General features: G+C 51.7%; 1 protein-coding gene across 2 annotated transcripts in view; it reads right to left on the bottom strand.

The window, feature by feature from the left end:
* Positions 1-16,378, bottom strand: part of bod1 (biorientation of chromosomes in cell division 1) — a 28,846-nt gene extending 12,468 nt beyond the window's left edge. For both annotated transcript variants that reach the window (XM_038795477.1, XM_038795476.1), the window contains exons 1-2: positions 16,170-16,378; positions 1,795-1,919 (exon numbers count right to left, since the gene is read on the bottom strand). In XM_038795477.1, the coding sequence (XP_038651405.1) occupies positions 1,795-1,919; positions 16,170-16,289 (245 nt within the window). In that variant the 5' untranslated portion in view covers positions 16,290-16,378. The remainder of the gene's footprint in view (positions 1-1,794; positions 1,920-16,169) is intronic.
* Positions 16,379-16,644: the final 266 nt, after the last annotated feature.

Below are 16,644 nucleotides of genomic sequence, written 5' to 3'. Positions count from 1 at the left end.
TTAAAAGGGTGATGATGGCAGATTTGAAGAACAGGGGACAAAACCTGAGGAGAGAACACCATTATCAATGTCAGCTAACACGAGAGCCAGGAAGGGAAGTTGGGAAGTCAGTAGTTGACTGGGAATAGAGTCACAAGGACAAGAGACGAGTCTCGGACAGAATAAGCTTGGAAGACGTGAGAAGAGAGAAAAGAGAGAAGATAAGTTCAGGGGAAGGACAGGGGAGTGAGTGGTGTTTTAGAAGAAGTTTTACCCATGGGGCCAGGGGAAAGAAGGCAAGTAACAAAGGCAGGTGGTCGGATGGTCTCAATCTTGGTGATAAAGAAATCCATGAAGTCCTTGCCATCAGAGGTGTGGAGGTAAGAGGAGAGGGGGATTTAAGAATCCTCTCCTGGTTTGCAGTAGAGAAACAAAGTCAGATGTTCCCTCTGCACTCCATGATGATCCTGGAATACAACACCACCTTTGTAGACTGAGTGGTACCTGGGAAAACATTTTCTGACCCAGCCAGATCTGGTGGTGAATGGATAAGCCAGTTATTCTCTACATCCTTTGAAGTCTACATCTCTTGGACTTAAGGCAGCAGAGATGGTAACCACATTAGGGCAAGAGTGAAGGTGAAAGGGGGCAACATTTTTAATGAGGACTAATGCACTAAAGGTAAAGGCAAAAATGTGGTCTGGCAGATCGGTACCCACAGAAGTGCCATAGTGAATGGGCGACCAGGACTTTAAATAAGTGCCGAGAAGGGTGGCATCAGGTGAGATATTCAAAGAAGGAGAAAGTTCTCGAGGAGTAAAAGAACAGATCAAGAGATTTAGTAAGAAGAGCTACTCCAGCACAGCAACAGTCAGAGCAAAACAAATGATGAAAACTATAGTCAGGTGGGGAGGCTTCAGGTACGGGGAAGATACCATCACCCCTCAGCAAGGTTTTAGTCAAGGATATGATGTTGATGCAGTCTTCCACAATAAGCTTGTAGAGTGGATGGTCTCTGTTTGTGAATGAATGGGCCGCCTGAGGAAGAAATACAGTGGAGCAGTGATAGGTGGGGTACTAAAATGCACATGCTCAGCAGTAGGGAGGGTGAGTTGGACATGGAGACCAATCCCTAGCCAGCACACTGGGTGGGAAGGTCAGTGAGAGAGTAGGATGGGGAAGTTGGGATGCTGGTGGTAAAGGGGCAGCGGCAAGTGTCTCAGTGTGCGATTTGGAGAATGCAGAGAGGCAAAGAGGGAAGTTGTAGGTTTACCTAAAAGGGAGTTAAGCCTGGGACAATGTAAAAGATAGGACTGAGAGTACGGACGGGTTTGGGGGAGGCGAGATTTGGGAAAGCAGAGTACATGAGAGGGAAGAAAAGAGGCATAACGATTGAATAGAAGAGTCTAGGAGGGTAGAGAGAAAAATAAAAAGTAAAACGAGTCACGTTTATGCAATCTGCCCTTAATAGTTACCTCTCTAAACTCCAGTATCTTTCTGGTGAATCAACATGACACTGCCAACTAGATAAACAGATCTTTCCTGAAGTGTTTGGTCCAAAACTGAATAGTAATCTAGATAAAGAGTCCACCCAGGTTTTAAAAAATATCTAGAAATAAAGTAAATTTCGATCAGTAAAAGTGATATTAAAACTGTCAGATTTTGTTAAAAACCCAAATAACGTGGGGCATAAAGCCAAGATGAAAGCTGCATTTCTGAACTTGGGAGGTGAAAAATCAGATAGCATGAAAGTAGCCAGATGAAGGATAAAACTCTGGAAGCTATGAAAAGATTTAAATAAAATAGTGTACTCACTTACAGACCCTCTGTCGGAGTTCATTACGTAGCTGATTTTTGTTAAGGCTTGGATTCCACTCATGATTAGCCAAGTGATTGGACACAAAATTATCAACTCTCTGTCTTAGATTCTGATAGGCTGGCTGTACGGATTAAAATAAATGGATTAAAACAGAGCAAAAAGATAACAATTTAAAAGTACTGTATAATATTGTACACTGAACACAAACAAAATCCCATTCATATTTGCTTCATGCAAATGGCACTTCCTTAGAGTAGCACATTGATTAATTATGCAAGGCTTCCAATTCACTTACCCACTATCAATGCTTCCCTCTCCAAGCTGGGTCACAAAGCGTTAGAAAGGTGGCAAACCTTCTCACATGGCACCACGAAGTAGAAGATGCCCAAAAGCAAGTAACCTGGGCGCCCTCTTAACCTCAGAGGAACAGTGCAGAAGAACATTGAAAACAAAAAAAAAAAAGGCTGCAACAAATGCTCCAGAACAGCAGCTACAATCATCCTGAGAAAAACCTCACCCCAAAGCTTCCTATTCAAGACCATCATCACTGCAACATTGCCAAATACATGTACAGACTTGTGATTATAATTTTCAGGTACTTAAAGATAAATGTACAGCAAACACTGGAGGTTAGATATCAAAAGATATCACCCTTTTTTTCTAAATTCACAAACCTACGTTCTATATTAATACAAGTGCATTTCTTCTGATGGCTGAACTGGCCAATTCCAGAAAGTCAAAATCTGCCACAAGTGCCAGCCATGAAGTGATGCTGATGCAGGCTGAACTCGGATAGTACCTTGGTTACAGGGATGATATCTACTTGGAGCTTACAGATATCTAAATACCATATAATTAAAGTGACTACAAGAACAAGCCAGAGGCTGGGAATTCTGCAGTGAGTAACTCACCATCGCACTCCCCAAAGCTTGCCCACCATCTACAAGTCACAAGCCAGGGATGTGATGGAACAGTCTCCTATGTCTGGATGAATTCAGCTCCAAAACACTTAAGAAGCTCGACAGCATCCAGAACAAAGCAGTCTGCTTGATTGGCACTTCATCCACCACCCTCATTCACCACCTTCACCAATGCACAGTGTCAGCAGTGTGGACTATGTACAACATGGACTGCAGCAACTCCCCAAGGCTCCTTTTACAGCACCTTCTACCAACTAGAAGGACAAGGGAAGCAACATTGGAACACCACACCTGGATGCTTCCCTCCAAGCTACTCACTATCCTGAATTGGAAATATAATTACTGTTCCTTCACTGCCGTTGGGTCAAAATCCTGGAACTCCCTTCCTAACGGCACAACGGGTGGTATCTACACCATGAGGACTGCAGTGGTTCAAGACGAGAGCCCACCACTGCCTTCTCAAGGGCAATAAGGGATGGGCCATAAATGCTGGCCTAGCCAGTGACGCCCACATCCCGTGGAAGAATGAAGAAAAGCTTCCGAATCCGCATGATGTTGTGGTAGTGAATTCCTGCCCACAACTGGTGTCAGCATTTGCACTGATCATCTGCTACCATTTTCCACTTGTCATGAATGATGTCGAGGGCTTTCATAAGGCCACAGCATCCTTGAATCAGAGCTCTGGGCACTCAGCTGCTCTCTTGGCATCGGCTGCCTCCCTGCACAGCATATCCTTGTGTTCATCTTCCATCCTGCACACATGTCCAAGCCAGTGAATTGCTTGATTAGCACCAGCATGCTTGGCCTCAAAAGGGTTGGGTCATTGGTGAATGCCTTTTCATATGATGCCAAGGATGTATCGTAGAAACCAGAGATACGAGTTATTGAGTTTTTCTTCTTGGTAGGTGCACATTATCCAGCCCTCACTGCTATGCAACAATGCACCTTATCTTGGTTCAGCGAGTCAGTTTGCTATTTTTTGATAACTGTTTTGATAGTCGGCCAAAGTTGGTGGCTGCCTTTCCGATGCCTGAGCTGAGCTCTTTGTCAAGACACAAGTTTCTGCCACTGCAGATCCAAGGTAGCAACTGCTTTCAGTGGTGTGTTGTTGAGTCTGACCACAGGCAGAAACACAAAGCCATCTTCCATAACTACAGTTTTTTTGACACTGATGATAAGGGAGATTATGAGCTAGGCATGGGGCACATGACCCATGAGCTGATCTTCTCTCTGGGTAATTAGTGTCGCACCAATAGCATATGGAAGTTCTCTGTTAAGGGCACGTCACATTTTGTCTTGGCTTTCAGTCTTGACACGTTGAGAATTTTCCCACCATGTGTGGAGGGACACTCTTCCCATGTCAACAGGGAAAGCATAGGTCAGTAGGATACAGAAAAAGATACCAAAGAGAGCTGGGGCTAAGGCACAATCCGCGTTCATCCCATTCTGGATCTCAAAACTGGAGTTGTCCAACTGAATGGCACCATGTATGTTATCATGAAAGGGCCATATGCAATTGCAAAGCTTGGGAGGACATATGATTTTGTCTATTACCCAGCACCGACAGGCCTGTCCTGCTCACTGTGTTCAATGATTTTTTGAGATCCACAAAAGTGAGGTAGAGTGCTGCTTGCTGCTCTCTGTAATTCTTCAAGCCCCCCTCCAGACAGTCCGAATAAATGGAAAGTACAAGGTGGTCTGTACATACTGGGCTAACATCCAGCAGGATACTCGCATTCAGATGGAGCGACCACGTACTCAATGGTTATATTCCTATCATTTTCTCAGTGGCTGTATCCCTGCCTGAATTAGAAGGGTTGGGGTCAGGTCCCACTTCAGACTTTCCCAATGGGCAGTGAATTCAGCTCTGAATACTGGGTGGATACCCAACTGGGATACTGTGTCTGCTCAGTGCAGATGGCAGACTTCAGCATAAATGGTAGGTTGGGGGCTGGGTTCTTGCACCTCGATTGTAGCCCTGTCATAACATTCTCTGAAGACAAAAAGTGTGAAGGGGGCACCAAGACACCACCTCAGCTCCTTCCCTAGTAAATGATTCAAGGTTCCATGAGAGACTGGTTGTGAGCTGCCCGAGTGTAGAACACAATGGGCTGATTTGATGCACACCATCCACCTTGCAAGTATGTTTATGGAGCAGTTTTAAATTAACCCCCACTTAAACTGTCCAAACTCACTTTCTGAGGTCAAAGTAGATTCCTAGAATTGGAGCAGGCATAACTGAACATTAACTATTTTACAAATAAAAACTGGATCCCAGGCAGGAGTTTTGTTCTCCTTCTAAATGCACTCTTCATCATCAAGGGACCTTTATGAATGTTTGACACAAAGCTCAGGCAATGAACTCAAATGGAGGTAAATACAGACAGAATTAGGCTGTATCTGATAGATCTGCATGCTTGTACAAAGGCTCCAAAATCACTTTACAGTCATATACACACACATCAAGCCTGTCCCAAACAGTGAAATAAAACACTGGAGAGAGAATACAACACAATAAATACCTTGTGCTGCTCAGTGCAACTTATTAGGGCTGACACATCGGTCTATTATAGAGACGCTGGAATTTTAAAGTATTAACCAACTGAAATACTATTTATTTCCCACTAACCAACATCCAATCCTGACTCCATAAAAAGTTCACATACTGGGAACCTCAATTTAAACCTGCTTCAACTATCACAATGTTCAGTGATTCTCCCGGATTGTTTAAGAAAAAGATTTTCTTAAACAATGTGGAAGCAGAGTAAAAGGAACATCTGGCAGCAAATTGAAAGGTAATATTTTATTCTTTAGGTTTTGCTGACACCCATAAAGCACTTCAGCATCGCTTGAACAGTTTATAAAGTGGTTCAAATTGTTTACTTGAATTACTGCTGGTTACATTCCGTCCACCATCTATTATTCTCTTCATAAACACATGCAGCACCCCATCACCACCCTTCCCCATAATCATCCTCGACACCCGTTATATAAATCTATGGACTGCATTAAGAAAGCCAACTTAATGTTACAAAAAAGGACCACAATTTAGTTAACGCTCCCGAAGTCAACATTCTTTGCAAGTTCTCATATTTTCTACTTGCGTTAAAAAATCCAAGTATTTGCTAAGAAACCATTATTTACATTCACATTTGTTTACAGATAGAACGACTGGGTTCAATGGTGCGCCTGACACATACAGAAGATGCTGGAACTTTGTCAGCAAATTGCGACATAGTATTTCAACTCAGTAGCTTGGAGCATAAATCATAAGAGGAAAGCTCAAAACAGTTTATATCTGTCAGCTGAACTCCCTACTGGATTACTACATTCCAATTCACTGACAGCAGTCCAATATCATTTATATTTAAATAGTGAAGTTTAAACAAACAGCCGTCAAGCTGTGTGATTGAATATAGATTCTTAAATTCCTATTTTGCAAAACTTCCTGCTACCATTGGCATAGGATTGATTGAGGACCGAAACCAAAATCTTAACACGCGGCTGGGGGTTTGCAAATGTATCGCTCTCGGACTGGAGTGGGTGCACTCCCCTGTGGTGGGCAAACACACCGCGCTGTCTCCCGAGTGGACGAACACACCTCGCTGTATCCTGAGTGGGCACTCCACAACTCGCTCACTCCCGAGTAGGCATTCTGCACTCGCACCCTCTCTCTCTCTCTCTGGACTGGGCTCTCCGCTCTCTCTCTCTCTCTCAAGAGTGACTTACTGCTCTCTCTCTCTGGACAGGTCTGGTCTCCCGCTCTCTTTCTCAGGAGTGGGAGCTTCGTCTCTCTCTGGACTGGACTCTCTGCCCTCTCTGCAGCGGGGCGCCCCGCTCCCTCTTTCTCTCTGCAGTGGGCACCCTGCTCTCGTTCTCTCCCTCTGGAGTGGGCGCGGCGCTCTCGTTCTCTCCCGCTGGAGTGGGCGCTCCGCTCTCTCTCTCGGGAGAGGGCGCGGCGCTCCGCTCTCTCTCTATCTCTGGAGAGGGAGCGGCGCTCCTCTCTCTCTCGGGAGAGGGGGCTGCGCTCCTCTCTCTTTCTCTCTCTCAGGAGAGGGGGCTGCGCTCTCTCTCTCTCGGGAGAGGGCGCTGCGCTCTCTCTCTCTCGGGAGAGGGCGCTGCGCTCTCTCTCTCTCTCTCTGGAGAGGGCGCTCCGCTCTCTCTCGGGAGAGGGCGCTCCGCTCTCTCTCGCTCTCTCTCTCTCGGGAGAGGGCGCTCCGCTCGCTCTCTCTCTCTCTCGGGAGAGGGCGCTCCGCTCTCTCTCTCTCTCGGGAGAGGGCGCTCCGCTCTCTCTCTCTCTCTCTCTCTCTCTCTCTCTCTCTCGGGGGACGGCGCTCCGCTCTCTCTCTCTCTCTCGGGAGAGGGCGCTCCGCTCTCTCTCTCTCTCTCGGGAGACGGCGCTCCGCTCTCTCTCTCGGGAGAGGGCGCTCCGCTCTCTCTCTCTCTCTCGGGAGAGGGCGCTCCGCTCTCTCTCTCTCTCGGGAGAGGGCGCTCCGCTCTCTCTCTCTCTCTCTCTCTCTCTTGGGAGAGGGCGCTCCGCTCTCTCTCTCTCTCGGGAGAGGGCGCTCCGCTCTCTCTCTCGGGAGAGGGCGCTCCGCTCTCTCTCGGGAGAGGGCGCTCCGCTCTCTCTCGCTCTCTCTCTCGGGAGAGGGCGCTCCGCTCACTCTCGCTCTCTCTCTCTCTCTCTCTCTCTCGGGAGAGGGCGCTCCGCTCGCTCTCTCTCTCTCTCTCTCTCTCTCTCTCTCTCGGGAGACGGCGCTCCTCTCTCTCTCTCTCTCTCTCTCTCTCGGGGAGAGGGCGCTCCTCTCTCTCTCTCTCTCGGGAGAGGGCGCTCCTCTCTCTCTCTCTCTCGGGAGAGGGCGCTCCTCTCTCTCTCTCTCTCGGGAGAGGGCGCTCCTCTCTCTCTCTCTCTCGGGAGAGGGCGCTCCTCTCTCTCTCTCTCTCTCGGGAGAGGGCGCTCCTCTCTCTCTCTCTCTCGGGAGAGGGCGCTCCTCTCTCTCTCTCTCTCTCGGGAGAGGGCGCTCCTCTCTCTCTCGCTCGGGAGAGGGCGCTCCTCTCTCTCTCGCTCGGGAGAGGGCGCTCCTCTCTCTCTCGCTCGTGAGAGGGCGCACCTCTCTCTCTCTCTCAGGAGAGGGCGCTCCTCTCTCTCTCTCTCAGGAGAGGGCGCTCCTCTCTCTCTCTCTCGGGAGAGGGCGCTCCGCTCTCACTCTCTCTCGGGAGAGGGCGCTCCGCTCTCTCTCTCTCTCTCTCGGGAGAGAGCGCTCCGCTCTCTCTCTCTCTCTCTCTCTCGGGAGAGGGCGCTCCGCTCTCTCTCTCTCTCTCTCTTGGGAGAGGGCGCTCCGCTCTCTCTCTCTCTCTCTCGGGAGAGGGCGCTCCGCTCTCTCTCTCTCGGAGAGGGCGCTCCGCTCTCTCTCGCTCTCTCTCTCTCTCTCTCGGGAGAGGGCGCTCCGCTCGCTCTCTCTCTCTCTCTCTCTCTCGGGAGAGGGCGCTCCGCTCTCTCTCTCTCTCGGGAGAGGGTGCTCCGCTCTCTCTCTCTCTCTCTCTCTCTCTCTCGGGAGAGGGCGCTCCGCTCTCTCTCTCTCTCGGGAGAGGGCGCTCCTCTCTCTCTCTCTCGGGAGAGGGCGCTCCACTCTCTCTCTCGAGAGAGGGCGCTCCTCTCTCTCTCTCTCTCAGGAGAGGGCGCTCCTCTCTCTCGGGAGAGGGCGCTCCTCTCTCTCTCTCTCTCGGGAGAGGGCGCTCCTCTCTCTCTCGGGAGAGGGCGCTCCACTCTCTCTCTCTCTCTCGGGAGACGGCGCTCCGCTCTCTCTCTCTCTCTCGGGAGAGGGCGCTCCGCTCTCTCTCTCTCTCTCTCTCTCTCTCGGGAGAGGGCGCTCTCTCTCCTCTCCGGGAGAGGGCGCTCTCTCTCTATCTTTCTCTCTCTCGGGAGAGGGCGCTCCTCTCTCTCTCTCGGGAGAGGGCGCTCCGCTCTCTCTCTCTCTCGGGAGAGGGCGCTCCGCTCTCTCTCTCTCGGGAGAGGGCGCTCCGCTCTCTCTCTCTCGGGAGAGGGCGCTCCTCTCTCTCTCTTCTCTCGGGAGAGGGCGCCTCTCTCTCTCTCTCTGGAGGACAGCGCTCTCTCTCTCTCTCTGGAGGACAGCGCTCTCTCTCTCTCTCTCTGTGAGAGCGCGCTCTCTCTCTCTCTCTCTGGGAGAGGGCGCCTCTCTCTCTCTCTCTCGGGAGAGGGCGCTCTCTCTCTTCGGGAGAGGCGCTCCTCTCTCTCTCTCCTCGGGAGAGGGCGCTCCTCTCTCTCTCTCTCTCGGGAGAGGGCGCTCCTGTCTCTCTCTCTCTCTCTCGGGCTCTCTCTCTCTCTCTCGGGAGAGGGCGCTCCTCTCTCTCTCTCTAGGGAGAGGGAGCTCCATTCTCTCTCTCTCTCGGGAGAGGGCGCTCTCTCTCTCTCTATCTCTCTCTGGGAGAGGGCGCTCCTCTCTCTCTCTCTCTCTCTCTCGGGAGAGGGCGCTCCTCTCTCTCTCTCTTTCTCTCTCGGGAGAGGGCGCTCCTCTCTCTCTCGGGAGCTCGCTCTCTCTCTCTCGGGAGCTCGCTCTCTCTCTCTCGGGAGCTCGCTCTCTCTCTCTCTCTCGGGAGGAGGGCGCTCGCTCTCTCTCTCTCTCCTGGGAGAGGGCGCTCCGCTCTCTCTCTCTCTCTCGGGAGAGGGCGCTCCGCTCTCTCTCTCTCTCGGGAGAGGGCGCTCCGTCTCTCCTCTCTCTCGGAGGGAGGGCGCTCCGCTCTCTCTACTCTCTCTTCGGGAGAGGGCGCTCCGCTCTCTCTCTCTCTCTCGGGAGAGGGCGCTCCGCTCTCTCTCTCTCTCTCGGGAGAGGGCGCTCCTCTCCTCCTCTCTCTCTGGGGAGAGGGCGCCAGCTCTCTCTCTCTCTCTCTCGGAGAGGGCGCTCCGCTCTCTCTCTCTCTCTCGGGAGAGGGCGCTCCGCTCTCTCTCTCTATCTCTAGGGAGAGGGCGCTCGCTCTCTCTCTCTCTCTCGGGAGAGGGCGCTCCGCTCCTCTCTCTCTCTCGGGAGGGGGCTCAGCTCTCGCTCTCTCTCTCTCGGAGAGGGCGCCGCTCTCTCTCTCTCTTCGGGACGAGGGCGCTCCGCTCTCTCTCTCTCCTCTCGGGAGAGGGCGCTCCGCTTCTCTCTTCTCTCTCGGGAGAGGGGCGGCTCGCTCTCTCTCTCTCTCTCGGGAGAGGGCGCTCCGCTCTATTCTCTCGGGAGAGGGCGCTCCGCTCTCTATCTCTCTCTCTCGGGAGAGGGCGCTCTCTCTTCTCTCTCTCGGAGAGGGCGCTCCGCTCTCTTCTCTCTCTCGGGAGAGGGGCGCTCCGCTCTCTCTCTCTCTCTCCTCGGGAGAGGGCGCTACGCTCTCTCTCTCTCTCTCTCGGGAGAGGGGCGCTCCGCTCTCTCTCTCTCTCTCTCGGGAGAGGGCGCTCCGCTCTCTCTCTCTCTCTCGGGAGCTCGCTCTCTCTCTCTCTCTCTCGGGAGAGGGCGCTCCGCTCTCTCTCTCTCTCTCTCGGGAGAGGGCGCTTCCGCTCTCTCTCTCTCTCTCTCGGGAGAGGGCGCTCCGCTCTCTCTCTCTCTCTCTGGGAGAGGGCGCTCCGCTCTCCTCTCTCTCTCTCGGGAGAGGGCGCTCCTCTCTCTCTCTCTCTCCTCGGGAGAGGGCGCTCCGCTCTCTCTCTCTCTCTCTCGGGAGAGGGCGCTCCGCTCTCTCTCTCTCTCTCTCGGGAGAGGGCGCTCCGCTCTCTCTCTCTCTCTCTCGGGAGAGGGCGCTCCGCTCTCTCTCTCTCTCTCTCGGGAGAGGGCGCTCCGCTCTCTCTCTCTCTCTCGGGAGGGGCGCTCCGTCTCTCTCTCTCTCTCGGGATGAGGGCGCTCCGCTCTCTCTCTCTCTCTCTCGGGAGAGGGCGCTCCGCTCTCTCTCTCTCTCTCGGGAGCTCGCTCTCTCTCTCTCTCTCTCTCGGGAGCTCGCTCTCTCTCTCTCTCTCGGAGAGGGCGCTCCGCTCTCTCTTCTCTCTCTCGGGAGAGGGCGCTCCGCTCTTCTCTCTCTCTCTCTCGGGAGAGGGCGCCGCTATCTCTCTCTCTCGGGAGAGGGCGCTCCGCTCTCTCTCTCTCTCGGGAGAGGGCGCTCCGCTCTCTCTCTCTCTCTCGGGAGAGGGCGCACCGCTCTCTCTCTCTCTCTCGGGAGAGGGCGCTCCGCTCTCTCGGGAGAGGGCGCTCCGCTCTCTCGGGAGAGGGCGCTCCGCTCTCTCGCTCCCTCGGGAGAGGGATTCCGCTCTCTCTCTCTCTCGGGAGAGGGCTCTCCGCTCCGCCTCTCATCTCTCTCTCGGGAGAGGGCGCTCCGCTCTCTCTCTCTCTCGGGAGAGGGCGCTCCGCTCTCCTCTCTCTCTCGGGAGATGGGCGCTCCGCTCTCTCTCTCTCTCGGGAGAGGGCGCTCCGCTCTCTCTCTCTCTCGGGAGAGGGCGCTCCGCTCTCTCTCTCTCTCGGGAGAGGGCGCTCCGCTCTCTCTCTCTCTCGGGAGAGGGCGCTCGCTCTCTCTCTCTCTCGGGAGCTCGCTCTCTCTCTCTCTCGGGAGCACGCTCTCTCTCTCTCTCGGGAGCTCGCTCTCTCTCTCTCTCGGGAGCGGGCGCTCCGCTCTCTCTCCTCTCGGGAGAGGGCGCTCCGCTCTCTCTCTCTCCGGGAGGAGGGCGCTCCGCTCTCTCTCTCTCGGGAGAGGGCGCTCCGCTCTCTCTCTCGGGAGAGGGCGCTCCGCTCTCCCTCTCGGGAGAGGGCGCTCTGCTCTCCCTCTCGCTCAGGAGTGGGTGCTCTGCTCTCTCTCGGGAGTGTTGCTCCGCTATGTCTCTCTCGGCGGTACGGTAGCACAGTGGTTAGCACTGTTGTTTCACAACGCCAGTGTCTCGGGTTCGATTCCCGGCTTGGGCTACAGTCTGTGCAGAGTTTGCAAATTCTCCCCATGTCTGCGTGGGTTTCCTCCAGGTGCTTCGGTTTCCTCCCACAAGTCCCGAAAATGTTAGGTGATTTGGCATTCTGAATTTTCCCTCAGTGTACCCGAACAGGCGCCGGAATGTGGCGACTCGGTGATTTTCACAGTAACTTCAGTGCAGTGTGAGTGTAAGCCTACTTGTGACAATAAAGATTATTATCTCTCTCTGAATTGGGTGCTTTGCTATCTCTCTCTCTGTAGCGGGCACTTTGCTGCTCTCTCTGCAGTGGGTTCTCCGCTCTCCCTGCAGTGGGTTCTCCGCTCTCCCTCTGTGGAGTGGATTCTATGCTCCCTCTTTCTCTTTGAAGTGGCTGCTCCAGAATAGAGGTGTCACACTGGCAGCTTTCCAATGTTCAAGCCTTTCTCCAGAATCTAAGAATTTTTGAAAATTACAATCAACGCATCCACCATCTCTGTAGCTACTTCTTTTAGGATCCTAGGATGCAAGCCATCAGAGCCAGGGGACTGCTCTGCCACATTAGTTTGGCTTATATTATAGGTTGAGCATCCCTTATCCAAAATTCTGAAAACTGAAAAATTCCAAAATCCTCACTTTATTTTTGAGCGCCGACGTGACATCACGAGTGGGAAATCCTACAAGGCGCCTGGGCAACACGCAGTTCCCAACGTACGCTGCACATGCGCAATACCCAACATGTGCTGCACATGCGCTGTTCCCAATGCACGCCGCTCATGAGCAATTCCCAATTCCTCATGTTGCAAAATCCTATAAATTCCAAAATCCGACACACACTGGGTTCCAAGCATTTCGGATAAGGGATTTTCAACCTGTATTTCTCCAGTGACGGTTATTTCATTGCTCCCCTATATTCTTTAGTATTAATGGGATGTTCGCAGTATCATCAACCGTAAAGACTGATGCAAAATATCTGTTTAACTCCTCTGCCATTTCCTTGTTCCCCATAACTATCTGCCCAGATTAATATTCTCAGGGGCCTTTGTTAACTTTGACTTCACTCTTTCTCTTTATATATTTAATTACCCTCTTATTGCCAATTTTTATATTCCTTGCTAGTTGACCCTCGTAGTTTATTTTCTTTCTTTTTATTATCTTTTTAGTCCTCCGTTGCTGGATTCTGAATTTATCCCAGTCTTCAGGGCGCTCATTGACTTTTGGCTCCTTATATGCTTTCTCTTTCAATTTAATACTCTACTTAACTTTCTTGGTTAGCTGTCGGTTGGTTTATCCCTCTCTTCGAATCTTTCCTCCTTACTGTGATACATTTTTGCTGAGAGTCATGAATTACCTCTATAATGTCTGTCACTGTTTATTTTCAGTCTTTCCTGCCAAACTATCCGCCCAGTCCACTTTAGCTAACTCATTTCATTGTAATTTCATTTAAGTTCAACACAATTGTTTTCAACCCAAGTTTCTCACACTCAAACTGAATATTAAACTCTTTCATGTGATATCATTGCTTCCTCAGGATCTTTTACTCTGAACTTGCCTCATTACCCATTACCAGATCCTCCACCCAAATGGGCCCTTCATCATCCCAATCCAGATCTTCTCTCACAACTATCCCTTTTTCATCTCTCATTAACAGTGCTCACCTATCACCTTTCCCTTCCCTCCTGTCCTTCCAAAAGGACAAGTATCCCGGAGTTAAGTTCCCAGTTTTGATCTCCTTATAACCATTTTTCCGTAATGGCTTTGAGATCATATCTATTTACCTAAATTTGCGCCTCCAGTTTGTCTCCCTTATCATGAATGCTTTGTTCATTAAGAAGTGAATTCACCCGAGGAAGGAGCAGTGCTCCGAAAGCTCGTGTTTGAAACAAACCTGTTGGGCTTTAACCTGGTGTTGTAAGACTTCTTACTGTGCTCACCCCAGTCCAACGGCGGCATCTCCACATCTTGTTCATTAAGATATCACCTTTTTGCCATGTTTAATCATCCTAACCTACTGTGGCGCTATTTACTATTTTCTTTTATTACTGTCCTTGTTACTCTTACCCTTGTCACCCTACGCAGGTTCCCATCACCCAGCCAATCTAGTTTAAACCCTCCCCAACCACTCCCGGTCCTGCCCAGGTGTAACCTGTCTATTTTCTACTGGTACCACCTCCCGCAGAACGGACATTGAGGAACCCAATGTCCCAGGAATCTGAAACCCTTCCCCTTGCATTATCATTCCAGCCACGTATTTATCCGATACATATTTATTCAAATACATCTGAACAGCACGTGACACTAGTAGTCATTCTGAGATCTCATTACATTTTAAGTCCTACTTTTCAATATATTTCCTAACTGCTTATATTGGGCTTTTAGGGCCCCATTCCTTTTTTCACCTTGTATCATTAGTACTGATGTGTTCTACAACCACTAGCTGTTCACTCTCCCCCTCCAGAATGAGTTGTGGCTGCTCTGAGACATCCTTAACCTGAGCACCAGGGAGGCAACATGCCATCCTGGAGTCTAATTTCCAGCCACAAAAACACCTATCTGTTCCCCTTACAATTGAATCCCCTACAACTATTGTATTCCCACACTGTTTCTCCGCCCCCTGTGCAGCAGAGCCAACTGTGGTGCAATTAAATTAGCTGTCACTGCTCCCTGCCCCCTCCTCCCCGAGGTCATTCCCCTCAACAGTATCCAAAGCGATATATGTGTTTAACAGGGGAACAGCCACAGGATATTCCTGCACTGCCAGCCTAGTCCTCTTGCTCTGTCCGGTGGTAACGATTCCCTTCCTACCTGTGGACTCTTGGCCTGCGATGTGACCATCTCTCTTTTTTGCTTTTTTTTAAATTTAGAGTACCAATTTTTTTTCCAATTAAGGGCCAATTTAGCGTGGCCAATCCACCTACCCTACACATCTTTGGGTTGTGGGGGTGAAACCCATGCAAGCACGGGGAGACTGTGCAAACTCCGCACGGGCAGTGACCCAGAGCCGGGATTCAAACCCAGGTCCTCAGCGCCGTATGCAGCAATGCTAACCACTGTGCCACGTGCCGCTCCGTGACCACCACTCTATGCATGCTATTCACGATACTCTCTGCTTCGCAGATGCTCCAGTGACCCCAACCACCGCTTCAGTTCTAAAATCAGAATTCCAGGATATAACGCTGGAGACACATCCTGCAGTACTGGACCCTGGGTACTGGAAATGTGCCTAGTTTCCCACATAGAGCCAGATGAGCAAACAATGGCTTTTAGATGTCCTGCCATGACTTACCCCTTTGGATTAAACCTTTAAAGGATGTTTAAAACAATTAATATCAAGAACGTTCGGGCTCTTCGTTCGTTGACCTCGTCAATAGAGAATATAGCCCCTGCAAACTACAAAATAATGACTTTACAAACTATGAGTAATAATAGTATACTCACCATCTGTACTCACCTAATCAGCAGCTTCCACTGCCTGCACCACTTTTGAATCTTGACGTCACCTCAGCGGCTCCACCTCTGGATTGAGTGAAGGTACGCTGGGCTGCTCCTTTCAAAGTTTTCCCGCTACTTTGCCCAGCTTCTCCTTGCCCAATTCACACTCTCTCTAACCTCCAGTACTTTCAACTGTAAGAGTTACTTGAAGTCCCACTTTCCCCTATGCTCCAAATTCCTAACACCGTACATTTATTTTAAAGAGCAGAAGTACTCACCTAAGTGATTTTCATTTCATTTCAATCAGAGAAAAGGGACTGATCGCCTCCTCCCACAACTCCCTGTTTCACCAAACTCCAGCTGCACTCTAAGGCAACAAAACAGCACTTAGTGCAGACTCAATTTGAGTCTACCGCAGATTTGAAGTCAGACAAGTCTAGGTAAGGACTGTGGTGTTCTTCCCTAAAGGACATGAGTGTATCAGATACACCACCCCCGTCACTAGTCCACTTCCCCTTCCTTCTCTGTGCTGGGTGCTCCCTTTCCTACTTTCCTGGCGCCTGGGGCACCTTGAATCACCGTGTTGCAGGTCATTGGGAGCGGGAGTCACTTGCAACTTGGATTAAAAGGCTCGGGCCTCCGGCTTCTCAGATAGAAACTGTCCAGCACCGGCTCTCCCGGAACTGAAGGACGGCAGCGTCAGAAATCCACCCGCTGCCCATCGAGACCCAGGAACGGGGCTTTATCAACTGCTTGAGTCAATCAGCCGAAAACAGGGAGGAACGGCGACCCTGACCCGGGCCCTATCCTGGGGCCCTCTGACCCGGGCCCTCGCCCTGGGGCCCTCTGACCCGGGCCCTCGCCCCGGGCCCCCCCGACTCTGACCCGGGGCCCCCTACCCGGGCCCTCGCCCCGGGGCCCCCGAACCTGCCCCGGGCCCACCGCCTGGGTCCCCCTGACCCGGGCCCCCTGACCCTCGCCCCGGGGCCCCCGAACCTGCCCCGGGCCCACCGCCTGGGTCCCCCTGACCCGGGCCCCCTGACCCTCGCCCCGGGCCCCCCGACTCTGACCCGTGCCCCCCGACTCTGACCCGTGCCCTCCCTCTCACCTTAGTGTCGACATCAGCCAGACAGTCTCTGCGGAACTCATCGAACAGGCCGCGGCTCTTCAGATGATCTACGATCATGGCGATTAAGTTGGGATCATCAGGCGGCAGGCTCTTGGCCATGATGAGAAACCCGGGGCTATTGTGAATCCCACTCGGATTGTCAACCGCTGGGTCAGAAGGAAACAGCGGCGCAGCGCTTTCTGGGAGATGTAGTTTCTTCCCTTGGCTTGGGCTGGATTTGCACATGCGCGACTACAACACCCAGGTGGCCGTGCGAGAAACAGGGCGACACCAGGTGCGCGTGCGCATTAATCTTGGCTTTTGCCGAAGCAATGATGACTTTTGGTAAAACTGGAGTTGATTAATAGTTGCCAGATGCAGGTAAAAGTCACACATGTTAAGCATCAAAGCTGACAAACAACTTCAAAAATGTTGATAACATTCCCTCCAAGAAAATGGTCACACTCTTAAAAAA

The sequence above is a fragment of the Scyliorhinus canicula genome, chromosome 4 (genome assembly GCF_902713615.1).
Source record: "Scyliorhinus canicula chromosome 4, sScyCan1.1, whole genome shotgun sequence".
Taxonomy (NCBI): Eukaryota; Metazoa; Chordata; class Chondrichthyes; order Carcharhiniformes; family Scyliorhinidae; genus Scyliorhinus; species Scyliorhinus canicula.
The sequence above is the reverse complement of the archived record's forward strand: the minus strand, read 5'-3'. Positions and strand labels throughout refer to the sequence as shown.